Here is a 13,402-nt window from a genome sequence, read left to right as displayed (position 1 = left end):
TCACAGCTCCCAAGCTTTGTCCAGTCCCTCATTTATTTCTCCTGTCCGTGCAGCTGGAGCTCAGGACATCTATGTTATCTGCGTGTTATCATGATGACCAAGTTTTGAGAGTTGGCTGGAAGGTAACAGCCCTACTTGCTGTCGCTAGCAGGGGAGAGACTCCCATGAAACAAGTCATCCCTTCTTGCTGGGAGAGCGGAGATCAGTCACTCTTTGGAGCTGATCTTTTGGCATTGACAACAGCCAACTGATAACACTTCAACAGAGACTAAAACTGGACACCTAAAGGGTAGCAGACTAAAGTTAGGCATGATGGCTTTAGACTGCCATCCTTTCTCCAACCAGCAGCAGGTAGCACCATTCCCCATCTCGATGCTTTGTTGGGTCATGTGTGTTTAACGCCAGGCTCCTCATTTTACAGTCTGTGGCAGCAATCCAACACACACGGGTAAATCAGCAGGCTTGGCTGACCGAAAGGGAAGTTTGATAACCTCTAAATACATTTGACCCATACTTGCAGTCTGTTGTCTATTTGATTCTCAAATCATGTCTGCATGGCAGGTAAGAATTCATTTTAGAAAGAAAGAAGTGGCTGACCAGAAATGCAGAAACAAATCCAGACAGCCAGTCTTACAGAGGTGGAAAATGCATTCCTTTCTCTGCGTGAGAATATATCGTTAAAAACTCTTTCAGCCTAATAATATCAGATGTTCTATCAGATGGAGTGAAAACGTGTCATTTTGATCCTGACAGTTGTCCCTTTAAATGTTTTTTTATGCTGGGCCCCTAGCCAAAAAAAAGAATAGCAATTTTCTTAAGCTTCAAAACTGATCAGCACTGACTAACAGCACTGAATGCAGAGCATGTCATCTTATCAATATGTTTTCTGTACTCTGAGCATTCTTTGTGAAATCTGCATTTTTAAGATGTACAGTACATGGGAGCTGGATGTTTAATTTACTATAAAATCACCCTCAAGCTGAAAACCTGCAAATCATGTTAGTTAAATGGCATATTTATAGGTTTACTAGCGAAACTGAAGGAGGCCGGTGGGGAGTTTGTCATCTGCTACTCTTTGGAAAATTAAAACAAAACCTTCCCGTTTGCATCTCATTTCTTTTGAATCTTCACGTGAATCTCTTTGGTCTGAGTCTTTGTCCTTGCACCTATGCAGGATGCAAGGGACCTTCTTTGGGATGGTGTGGCAGGACATTTGTCCAGCTCGTTTTTAAGAGGGTTGGGATCTAGTCACCCTTAGGGTAGACCTGCACTCTGTATTTCAAGTCTAAAATCAAATCAAATTTAAACAGACTAGTACTAGCTCACACACAGGCAGAAGTTAAGAGGTTCATGACGGAGAGCAGAGGGCAGTGCTTGGACCCATGCTTGGCACCAAGACTTCCCCCAGCCTGACCTCTGTTTGTGGTATGGACAAATCCATACCTGGCAGCCCTGCTGGGTCCCTCGCCTCAGACCCTTTCCTGCACCCTGGCATAGTGTGTGGCTGCTGTCAAGGGGACTGGCTGGCCAGGGACCTTCCTCAAAGAGATTACTCAAGACAATATAGGAGTTGTAAGCAGTGAAGTTACAGGCATCCTTTCACCAGCAAAAGGGACTACCTAGACTCTCCTTGTGGCTGTGAGCAAGGCAATTCAGTTTTACCATGCTTAAAATAATTATTAGCAGCATCAAGCCCTATTTTATATGACAAAGCAGATGTAAAGTTTCATTGTAAGACATAGATATGTATACATATACACAAATTTATATATATTTTTAAAAAATCCCAACTTGCAGGTCTTATTTGCAATCTTGCATATTCAGCTCCTGATCTATATATAGCTGGCTCATCCCCTGCATTCATCATTTGTTAACCCTTTCTGGTGGGTTAACCTGCATGTGGAACCTGAATATAAAGTGTGAAAGAAAATATTGAGTCTTGAGGAGTCTCTGCTGAGGAAAGCTGCTTCTGGGTGTTAAATTCACACCAATTTTCTTGCAAGCTCGTAGAGTTAGAAGCTGGGATTGTAGGGGCTGATCTGTGGTTTGGATTCTGAAAAAGGCAATGTTTTGGTGCTTGCTTGTATAAAACCTACAAATACTTTTTGAAGTCAATAATTCTAAGGAAAAAAATTGCTTTAAACTCCTCTCATGATCAATAAACATTAACCTCTTTTATATATTATTGAAATTATTAAATGCACTTAAAATGCTGAAGTATAACACAAATAAAATCTTACAAAAATAAATGCAGTTTCTTCTTCCTCAGCTGCAATTTATTCCATTTGACAAACTTGTACTAGTACAGGAGAGGGTTGGGGAGCATGGGAAGATAGATTTTTTTTTTTTTTTTTTTTTTTGTAAGCCCAGAAATGAAAATACTTCATTACAAAAATAATTTGCACAATAATGGAAATAAGTAAGTGCACTGCAGACTCTCTGGAGTAAAGCTTTCCCTCTCTCTTTGCTTCCACGCAAACTCTGACAGTCTGCTCATTAACGGTGAATTGGATTTACATGCCATTTTAAGAGAAGAAGAAAGCACTGGTATATATACTGTATAATAAGCACTTAGATTTTTGGTTTAATATAGATGGGTGGGTGCGTTAACATTTTCAAGTTTTTTCCAGGGTGAATTAAGTTTTGATGACCTATTTCATTTTTGACAAGAGTCCACAGCTTTAGACCTGTAAATTTGAGTTTGATTAACAGGGCTGTGTGCATCCTGCTGCAGCAGTCCAGCTCTTGCTGATTTTGGTGACAATGCAGGCAGGAAATAGTCTACCAATAATTCAGGCAAAGCACCTTTTTCAATTTTTTTGCAAACTCAGCATCATTATGAATCAAAGGGTTTGGCTCTGGGAAAGCATTATGCAGCCCTCTTGTTAAAGCGATGCTCTGGAATATGCCTTGTGTCCTCCTGAAGGGGAGAGAGCTGTGGCAGTCTGGAAAAAAAGCAAGAAAATTTAATGTATTCTTGTTCCAGAGCAGTCATTACACATCTGCCTTTCGAGTGCCATGCATTAAGTTGGCTGAAACTGAAAGCTCAGATAGGAGCCATTCTCTCAAAACATTTCTTGGGAATATTTTGCATTAGCTTCTATCATTACGCACACACAATCCCTTCTTCACCCTCACCCCTGTCATGATTTCTTTCATACATGAGGGAGGTGAGGGAATTTATCTGAATTAAAATCTTCTATGCAAAGATAGCTTTAAAAGTCTTTCTAACAGAGGATGCTTTTTTCTTAGAAGCCGTGATGGGGAGGCATATGCAGAATGACTAAGGCAGCCAATTAATGTTATATAAACAGCAAGCACCACTAGAAAAAGGAGAGCGAGAAAGAAAAATGAGAGATTTGAGGTGGGGGAGGAAGAGGGTAAGGGAGGTTGTAAGTATAAAGTGTTTGCCTTAGGACTTGTCTTCAGTTACAGAGCTGGACTCACATGACTGGAGCTTGGTTTGATGTGGTAATGAAGCATTGATCACAGGAAAAAGATGAAATGGCCTTTGCTCATTCATTATTTTTATCTTCTAGCTGTGGAAGACAGAAAATTGTTCATAGGAATGGTTTCGAAGAAGTGTAATGAGAATGATATCAGGGTGATGTTTTCTCCGTTTGGCCAGATAGAAGAATGCCGAATCCTTCGGGGACCAGATGGGCTGAGCAGAGGTGAGTGTGCAGTCTGTAAAGTCTCTTTCCTTAAGTGCTAATTGGGAGCTGTATGTCACAGCCAAGGTAGGCATAGCCGCTGTCTGCAGCTAGAGGTTACGCTGTAATACGTCCCACGTGATGAAGGTATCCACATGAACTTTTCACAGTGACTGAAATTATCACCTTTTATTTCCAGTGTCAGAAAGGTCTCGGTGCCAACATATTAACTTGTGTTATCGCCCTGTTTGTCAGCTGGAAAGGTTCCTTTGCACCCTGAGAAACCACCCTCAGTTTTCTGCTCTCACAAAATCAAAAATCCTTCCCTGACCCCATTTCTGCTTTTAAACATAAGGCCAAAAAAAAAAAGAAGGATTGTAAATGACTGCTTGAAGGCATACAGGGTCATGGGAACTGGCCCACGTTGTAGCACTATCTCCTCCATTCCTGTGTTTTCTATAACTATATGCAAAACATAGGTCTGCTGTAACTGAGAAACAAAGAGGTTAGCTTAAACCTGAGAGCTTTGCCTGGACAAAAGTTTGTAAAAATAGCTTTTAATTCTTGTGCCTCTATCACAACCCAAAAAGCAGGGCAGAGGTGTTAAGCGGTCAAGCAGCTGACCTGAACTTTGGAAATGAAGAGCAGCACAGACTTCAATAGCCGGTGATCCCTTTTGAGTGCAAAAGTGCCTTTTGGGGAAAGGCCCTCTGAAAGCACATTGAAAAGAAAAGTAAATGTATATTGCTGACCCAGGCTTTATATTAACTCCATGGTATATGGACCTGAAATTATTCTCAGAGCGTGAACCTTCTTAAAAAGCCGGAGCCAATTGGTGCTGAGTGGAAAAGAAAATAGTGATAGTCCTGTCTGTCAGTGCAGAAGAATGCTGTGGTACTAGCCATGGCCATTTAACGGCACAGAGAGTAAAGTAATTTTAAGTGTGGAGCTGTGAAAACATCACTTCTGTTTCTATAGAAAAAAAAAAATACATAGAAAGCACAGTTTATGCATTTTATTACATTTTCAAAAGGCACAGAAAAAATAATAGTACCCATTTTGCATATAGATATAGGTGTAGATATAGATATTTTTCTTTTTTTCTTTACTTTTGGATCTGCTTGTTTCCAGTAGGCTATAGGATCCGCAGTATCTTGTGCATGGGGGTTTTTTTGTTTTGTGTACAGCCCAACTTCTTTAAAATGCCTATATATTTCAGCGGGGGAAGTTGCAGGTATTCCTCTATTTCATGGCACTGCTTGAAGGCACTTATTATACTACTTGTGAATAATAAGGACTGGTTGAAAAGACACTCTGATGATAAATAGGGAGCTCCAAGAAAATTATGCACTTACATTTGTGCACGCTCAGTCTGTGATCCCAAAACTTTGGGGGCTGGAATGCAGCAGTCCCTTCAGGCAAGGAGAGGCTCAGGATCATGGCTTTTGCCTTGGGGAAGACTAGGGGAAGGGTCTGAGGATGGTTCCTGCAGCTCAGTAATGAATGTTAACTGATGGATTCAAGTGCTGTCATTATCTTTCTAGACCCAACATTGAGGCAAAACAAGTATTTCTGATTTTCACTAATTTTGTAAGTAGCACAGGGAAGGAGTGATGAAAGACACAAGCGGGAAAGGAGCTAAGTAACTGCTGAAATAACAAAATCTGGGCATCGGATGTTTTGAGCCTCAAAAAGATTTAATTGACTTATCATCATCACCCAACAAAGAAATGGATTTTTCCTGGGATCCATAGAAATCCCAGTGCGTGCTTGCTTTTATTCAGCAGACGCTGGGCATAGCATGAGCATAGAGAAGTTAATTATGAAACCCATAAGTGAGGTTGGTGGGGTAGTTTTGCTCTGCTGTAACTTGCAATCTCACGATAATCGCAAGCTGAGGTTTTTAAGCCATGTCACCAGCGTATCAGGCAAGAGCAGTGTCATCTACTGGCCAGCAGCACGGTAGAGTTAATGTGCTGCTCTCTCCTGCTGGAGGCTGAAGATCTCAGTCCAGGTAGGTCACACACCAGTAGTTGTAGCAGAGCTGTATCCTCTCTGCCACTTGAGTTTATTTTGGTCACAATCACGACTGATACTCTATCATGCCCTCATGCATCATGCCTTGATAAACTTGAATTGCTTTCTACACACCCATGTTGACACTTGAAAATGAGTTCAGCTGTGCCAACCAGGTTTTCAGGCAGATGTTTATCAGGTTCACAAAACCACCACTCCATGAGAGAAGGGAAAGTGTTGGGAAAATGGTTGGTATTGAAATCGAAATGAAAAGTGCGGAGGGAGATTTGCAGTGGAGGGAGCTTGGGTGAAAAAGCACAGGGTGAAAAGCTGCTTCTCTAAAGCAAGAGGAAGAATTTATACAGTTAATTCTTTATGATTAATTCAAATACTTAATGAGTTTTAATTCATGTTACCATTTCTAAGATGTTAATTCCCATTGACACAAACAGTATTTGTTTTCCCAGCACCCATCCAGATGTGCTTCCCTTCTAGACAGGGGGGTGAATGAAAAATGGTCAGTCTTAGGAAAACACTGTCCTCACCATGCCAGAGCCTTTAGGAACTCACAGTGCTCACAGCAGTGAGATGGAAATACGGTCCAATAAACTCTGTTTGGCACCTCTTTTCAGTTGCATAACAAGTGCACAACATGGTACCTCGCATGGAAAGAGCTTGAAAAGTATATTAATTGGCACTTCTGCCAACTTTCAAGCTTTGTTAAAGGGTTCAGACAGATAATCTTTATTACCAGCAGATAATTGCAAGGAATAGCTCCAGGTTACACTGCTCAGTAGAACAGTTTTGGTTTGTGATGCTTTTTTTTGTTTTCTCTCTCTTAGTAAAGAGTAAAAATGTTTCACTTGACTTTCAGGCCCTGTCTACACTACAACAGCAACCTCACCGCTAGTACGGTGTCTGCTGTCAGCTCGTAGGACAGATGTAGGGTTGTAGTGTACCACATGGCTCCAGCAGCAAGGAGAAATCCCGTCCTGTGGCATCAAGGGAAAATGTAACACTTTGTGATGAGTGTGATATAAGTGCTAAGATAAAGAGAGAGAGGGAGATTGAACTGGTTGTTTCTATTGTAGTTTCTAGCCAAGAGTTGACAGAACTTTAATAAAGTCGCACCCATTGCTGTCACTACTGATAATGGACCATCAGCATTTCCACTCCAAATTCCTATTGTCAGCTGTTTGAAACTCATCTGTAAAACGAGACTAAAATAACGATAGAAAGTTCCGATGGTGTGTATTTTAAAGAAAGTGAGATTTTTTTTTTCTTGAGTCATTTTTTTCCCCGCTGTTGTTCACTCCTGCATCTAAGAAATAATTGTTGTTTATATCTGTAACTTGTTAAATTCCAGCCAGCTACAAGAAATAGGCAGCAACCAAAAGGCATTGCCTTCCACAAGCTCTGGGATAGTCCCTGTGAAATTAGTGGGCTGGCAGAGAGTAATTCCCAGCTGTGAAAAGTATTAAAAAATAAAAATACCCTGTTGGCTGTAGAGATAAAGAAACCAGGGACTCGCCAGACATGGAGGCTGGCCTTCACTTTAGCAGGGTTCATGGGACTATCTAAAGAAGCTTGCCACTGCCTGCACTATATTCATTATTCAAAGAGAAGGATTCAGCCTGCAGGGTTGTTTAATCCAGAACTTTTTCTGAAGGGCTAAGTATGCTTTACAAAAATTCATGATTGTGATATCATGTGCTAAGCTTCATTATCATGAAAAAGCAGAAGTGAACTGCCTCACATGATTAAGATTTTAAATCACTTACTGTAAACGGCTTAAGGAAACTTTCAGACCTCCTGACTCCTAGCACTATGTAATGTCTACATGACCACAGATGCCAACACCACCGTCAGCCATGCAGTGATAGCTGGATTGTGCAAAAATAGCCAGAAATACCCACGTTTGATTTGTAGTTGTGCCACTGATGTGCTATATTGACCGTGAGCTGGTTTCATCATCTCTCTGTTATCCCATTCCTTAGAATAAGGACAGCAATGCTCTACTTTTGTAAAATGGGTTTTTTTAGATCAGTGGATCAATATCTCTGCATCACTCTAGGAATTATTACCATCCATAATGATGATTAAAAAAATCCTCTTATCCTTATCACAGGAGTACCCCACAGCAAATTATTCTGCTGTATTGCTAAGTGCAGATTTATGTAACAGATATTAGGAAGATGTCGACTGGTTAATAGCATGCACTGAAAAAAACCCACAAGTAACATGTACAGACAGTTGGATATACCATAAAAATTATGGAAAAGCTCAAAATGCATATTTCAACATCTTCTAGGCTCCTAGTTGTATGACTTTTTAAACAAAACATCACCAAGCACCTGGAACAAGTGAACATTTCTGCAGACATTGATTAAAAGGATATTTTTTTTGCTTTGCTTTAAGAGCAGGTTGGGAATGACATGAAGAGTTATACCATGGTCAGGTGATTTAATTTCATGAAAATCCATTAATAACTTTCAGATTCAGGGGGTTTCTTGATGAATTAGTAAAAGAAAATTAATAGTTGCATCATAATTAATTGTAGTGAAGGGTAAGTGAGGAGATTTTATGCCAGTTTGGTTTTCCTTATGGATATTTAGGGCTCCTTTCTGAGCTAAAGTAACGTGAAGTTCCAGCCATGGGAACAGCCTGGATTAGGGGCGACTTTCTGACTGGTGTATCAGTAAGTGATGGGAAACAAGGACAGTGGAAGTGCTGTGTTTTTAATTGCTCTTCAGAAGCACCCCCATGCCTTATTTCTGTTGCTGTAATGTGATAACATCTTAATTTTTTCCAGTCATTATGGTACACTGAATTTTCTTTTTCCTCTACTGAAACTCTTTTGAATCTGAGAAGGAATAAACACATGCAAGTGACCAGTGTCTGCTGGCCTTTGGCCAGTAACTACATCTCAGATTTCTGTTACTGCAGTTTTGCAGCAAACCCTCCCCAGAGGGAAGTCTGAAATAAAATAAGGTACAAGAGTTTTTTTATTCCAACGCGAAGGGTCATCGAGGCACTGTTAGAGAATGTGGTCTTTAGTACCCGTTTGATTCTGGTTTTGTGTAAATTCCAGTTACTGAATTCCGTACTTTGCAAGGTGGTTAATTGACTGTCCAATTAGAGTTGCTTTGAGGAAACCATGAACTTCAGGAAATTTAAAATCTAGAATCTGGTCGATAGTCAAGAGAAGTCAGTGAAGCCAAAGAGGTGAGGCATGTTTACAGAACATGACTCTTGTTACCTTTGTGTGTCTCGTATGCATAAAGGGCTCACTGTGGCTTTTTCAAAATGCTTTACTTTGGGCTGAGTTGTTGCACTTGGTCTCAGACCTGTTGTGTGTCTTAAGCAATACCTAATGACCAAATGTCTGTGCCGTAAACACTTCAGTGTCTTAATTTGTAGCTGAAATATATTTTAACCACTAAGACATATTTTTGTATGATGTCTTCATTAGAAGGCTCTTTCCCAGGCTGTTTCTTCCTTCAGACTGTGCTATATTAGCACTGTGTAGAAAAGGGAGTCTATTTTGCAATCTCAGCTAAAAATATTTTAACACAACTAGAGCTTATTTTTATCGTGCTTCATTTTTCATGGCTTTTTATTCAAGCCTTATCTTTTCTTTAAATAGAGGCTTTCATCTCAGAGGATCCCAAATACTTCTTGCTGGAGTATTTTGGCAGCTTTTCACTATTGTTTCTTCACAAAATTTGAAGAAAAACCTTGTTCCCAGTGATCTAGGAAGCTGTAGTGCAACCATTACACCACCAGCTGCGCGGCCACCCTGTGTAGCACTGCGATTGCTCGGATGGCTTTGAAAATCTATTGAGCCTTCTTCTGTGTCAGAGGGGTCACTGTATTTTTTTTTAAATTGATTACATCTGCCTTTCTTTCATCTCCAGAACTTTAAAGCCATGGTTTTAAACTTCCATTTTTAACTTTAGGCTTGACTGGAAAATGTCTAAGGGTTTTGCATCTCCCTTTGGCTTCACTGAGGGTTTGGGGCTTTAAAACTTCTGATAGACCACAGTAGTTTAATGTGGGAGGTTTCTTGTGTAGGAATGAAATCAGACCCCTTACCTTGAGACTTCCATACTTAAAAATGTTCTATTTCACTTGAAGCTTGCAAGTGTTGATGTTGTGTTAGACTGCTGACTGAACATTTCAAAACAGTTCTATGAAAGCCTGAGATGAGAAGAAATGAGTGAAGTGGGAGCTGAAATGGGGCAGTGCTGAGCTTTTTTAAATATTTCAAATAATTCAGTCGCTCAAGCAGCAAGCCCTAGGTTTGGAATGGCACGGGTCAAGGAGGAAGCTTATCAAATTTCACAATCTATTCAAAATTCTCTTTCAGTTTGGGGTGGTGGGAGGGTAATGACCAACCCTGTGAGTTTAGATGTTCTCTCATCTGAGATGGCAAATGTGATAATGTGCTCCAAATATCTTCTGTGACAGGGCTGGGTGCCTCCCTCTGATTCTGCCTGCAGGAGGAAATTACTTCAAGCAGCCTTTCCCCAATCAATCATTTATCTGGTGGAGGGGGTGAGAAGGCAGCCTTGGAGAAACAGCTAAAACTCTTAGACCTCCTTTCTCCCTCCCCTTTTGTTTCTGTTAGTGATCCCTGACATTCTGAAACCAGAGGTGATAAATAATTGCAAGGTGACTTGCAGGTTGGCTGTATTTACAAAAGGATATGTGTTTTTTTTTGTTGTTAGGTAGCTAGTGGTACAAAATGAAGTAATTTCAAGGCATTAGCTTTAGCAATATCTCCCTCTCCACGATTTCTCTCCCAGAGAGCTCCGTAGCTCCACTAAGAAGCGAGTAATTGAAGTATCAGGACTCAGTATGGCAGAACAGAAATAGTTTGCTTGTAGCTATTGGTCTGGAAGACCTCGGCCCACAGCACTACAATCAATGCAGTGTTTCATAGGATGAGGTAAGAGGCCACAGAAGTCTTTCTTGTTTCCTTGCACCATGAGGCATGAAATCTGATTAGTCTTGTCCTCTTATAATTGTGATTTACGGTCCTAAAGCTGGCAGTATGTTCCCAAAAGACCACCTGTATCAGTGAGATACAGTGAGTGAGAGTATGCTGAAAAGGGTTTTCCCAACCCTGCAGAAGCTGCTATGGCAAGAGTTCAGGATGGTTCAGGCAGAGCTCATCTGACTTAAACAAGTGAAATCCAGTGTCCTTAGACACCAGGTTCTGATTAAACTCTAGGTGCCCAGTGAAACCATCCTTCTAAAATGCATATTCCCCTATATAGGAAAATAAAGGTACTGCCATTGACTGTGACAGAGAACACAGGCAACTCAGAGAACTGCTTTTCTGAATACCTAAATTATATAACGCAAGTTCAGTGACTGAGTTAAGTGGAATGAATCCTATGATATAGGCTTAGCTCCCTCCAGCGTGACAGTTTGGTCTTGAAGGAAAGGATCCCATGTTTCACACATAATAAAATATATAGGATCCCATGTTTCACACATAATAAAATATAAGTGCACACTTAATAAAGATACAAATTTTGTCTGTGAGTGTCCAGGTTTGGGAGCTAAAGAAATAACTCGAATGTGAATACATGTAGGAATGTCTGGAAAGATGGTTAAATTAGCTAACATTTAATTGGGGTACCCGATGGTGACAACTGAAGGTCTAGGTTTTCAAATAATTTAGAAATAAGGTTGTCTGCTGAATTTTTACTGTGGTTATTCAGGCAAATTGGGTATTTACTGTGCAAAAGGACACTGTCCATCGGTGGGAAATGGCTTGCTGACTGGAGATAACAAGGGGACCTAACCTTGTAGCCTCTGGCTGGCAAACTGTAATTAAAATGCAGGCCTGTCTTCTCTGTGGAATGCTGTTTCCAAATGCTCATATTCAAGCCACATAACCCCATTCATCAGGCATTCCCCTTGCCCGGAGAACAAGTTTCTTTCAAATTGGTAGCTCGCTATATGGTACGTTACAGAGATCTGCTGTGAAGGTCTTTTTGCTCCACGACAAAGGCAACGGAATCCACACAAACAGATTTGGGCTGAGCAGCAAGGAGGGAGGTTTTACAATAGTGTTGGGTGCTGAAAGTCCCCAACAGCTGAGCTTTGTGGTTAAAAAGAGAAAAAGCTGAAGGGAGGGAAGAGAGAGTCTGCTTTATCTTGAGAGGAGTGCAGCTTTATTTCTCTGCTGATTCACATTGCTTTTGAGACCTGCTAATTGCAACATCTCTCAGTAAGTTACTTACAGCAGTACTGCTGGGTAGAAATTGTGATAAATGCATAAACTGTGTCTTATTGATTTTTGTTGACATTTTACATGCTTCTTATGCATTCTAAACCTCCATTCAGTAATTGTCACTATGGTATACACTCTTGGATAATGAGAGCGAAAGAAGTGAATAAAGCAGTTTCTTGACCATTATAAACAATATTATTCAAGGCTCTGTATGGGGTTTCTTGCCTGCCCTCCAGTATATCTTTATTTGTGCTCATCCCCCCATTGAATTTGCAAGACAAGAAATGAAAACCCTTGGTGTTATTTCCTCTGTTAATGATAATAGCAGAAATGTTTTTAAGAGAGATTACTTTGAAACTGATGGTAAATTTGGACCTCTTTAATTTTAGTGCACAGCAGCAGTATGGAATCTAGCAGAGGTACTGTAGTTTACTTACCCTTCTACTGCACATTTTGTCTAGATTGCCGTACAGAAAGCTGTTTTGTTACATCATTTTCTTTGACTGAAATTTGTTCCTGAATAAGGATAGTATAGCAACACATAGTGTGGCTAAACAGTAGAAAGACAAATGAGCTGTTACGTTACCCAAGAAATATGTGGAGTCACAACACTTCCATGAAGTTTGCGTAAAAGAATTCTGACTTCTGACTTTATGATACTCACCTATCAGTCAGAGTTACACAAGACAGATTAGGTTCTCTTGTATCAAGGGCTTTTACATTAAATAGAAAAAAAAAAAATAGCGCATGATGCAAAAATGCATTGACTTTATCTTCATGACTAGATGTAGTGCTTTTGGGTAATGATCAGGCATTGCTTTCTCTTACTGTTGTTTGATTAAAATGTGAATACAGTCTTGACTTGATAATCTTACCAGGTACACATGGAGCAAAAAAGAGAAGGTATTTTATGCCTCAAATTGATTTGCATAAACCAAACAATCTGTTGCTTGTTGGATTGCAAAATGGTTTATTTTGCCCATTGGCCACAGGGGCAACAATATTGTATTTTTGATGCCAGAATGTAGCTTTCATGCATTAGCTCTAAAACGACAATATGCTTTAGCCTCTCAGTGCTTAGATTTGCTTCATTTGGAAATCTTTTAAGTAGTAATAATAATAATGTTTTGAGGAAATTGAGTGGAACACTAAATTATTCTCTGAAACCTAAGTTCAAACTGTGCAAGGCTAAGGGAGCTGAAAATCAATGCACTTTTAAAGTCATTAGAGATCACAAGTGGAATAAGTCTGTGTTGCTTTAGCTAAGCTTTTAGTGTGCCATGGTATTATTACAAAATCAGCCTGAATCTGCATTAATTTCACAGTCTTTTTCTTTAAGATGCCCAAGGGTGCATGAAGAATAAAATGTAAATCTCAGAAGGCAGTGTTTTTATTAGTCAAAAGGGCAGTGAGTCATGCACTGAAAAAGTTGACCTGTACCATGCCCAGTGTAGGTATGACTGACAGTAGTAAAAGGGTGGAAAAA

The 13,402-nt window shown here is 40.1% G+C and overlaps 1 protein-coding gene across 8 annotated transcripts in view; it reads left to right on the top strand.

Annotated features, from left to right (window-relative positions):
• Positions 1 to 13,402, top strand: part of CELF2 (CUGBP Elav-like family member 2) — a 382,663-nt gene that overhangs the window by 308,256 nt on the left and 61,005 nt on the right. For 7 of the 8 annotated variants that reach the window (XM_074903509.1, XM_074903506.1, XM_074903508.1 and 4 more), the window contains one exon: positions 3,540 to 3,674. In XM_074903509.1, the coding sequence (XP_074759610.1) occupies positions 3,540 to 3,674 (135 nt within the window). Of the gene's footprint in view, positions 1 to 3,539; positions 3,675 to 13,402 lie in introns of those variants that run through there. The other variant, XM_074903514.1, reaches the window with a different exon arrangement.

This window comes from Athene noctua, chromosome 3 (assembly GCF_965140245.1).
Source record: "Athene noctua chromosome 3, bAthNoc1.hap1.1, whole genome shotgun sequence".
In the NCBI taxonomy this organism is placed as follows: Eukaryota; Metazoa; Chordata; class Aves; order Strigiformes; family Strigidae; genus Athene; species Athene noctua.
The sequence above is the reverse complement of the archived record's forward strand: the minus strand, read 5'-3'. Positions and strand labels throughout refer to the sequence as shown.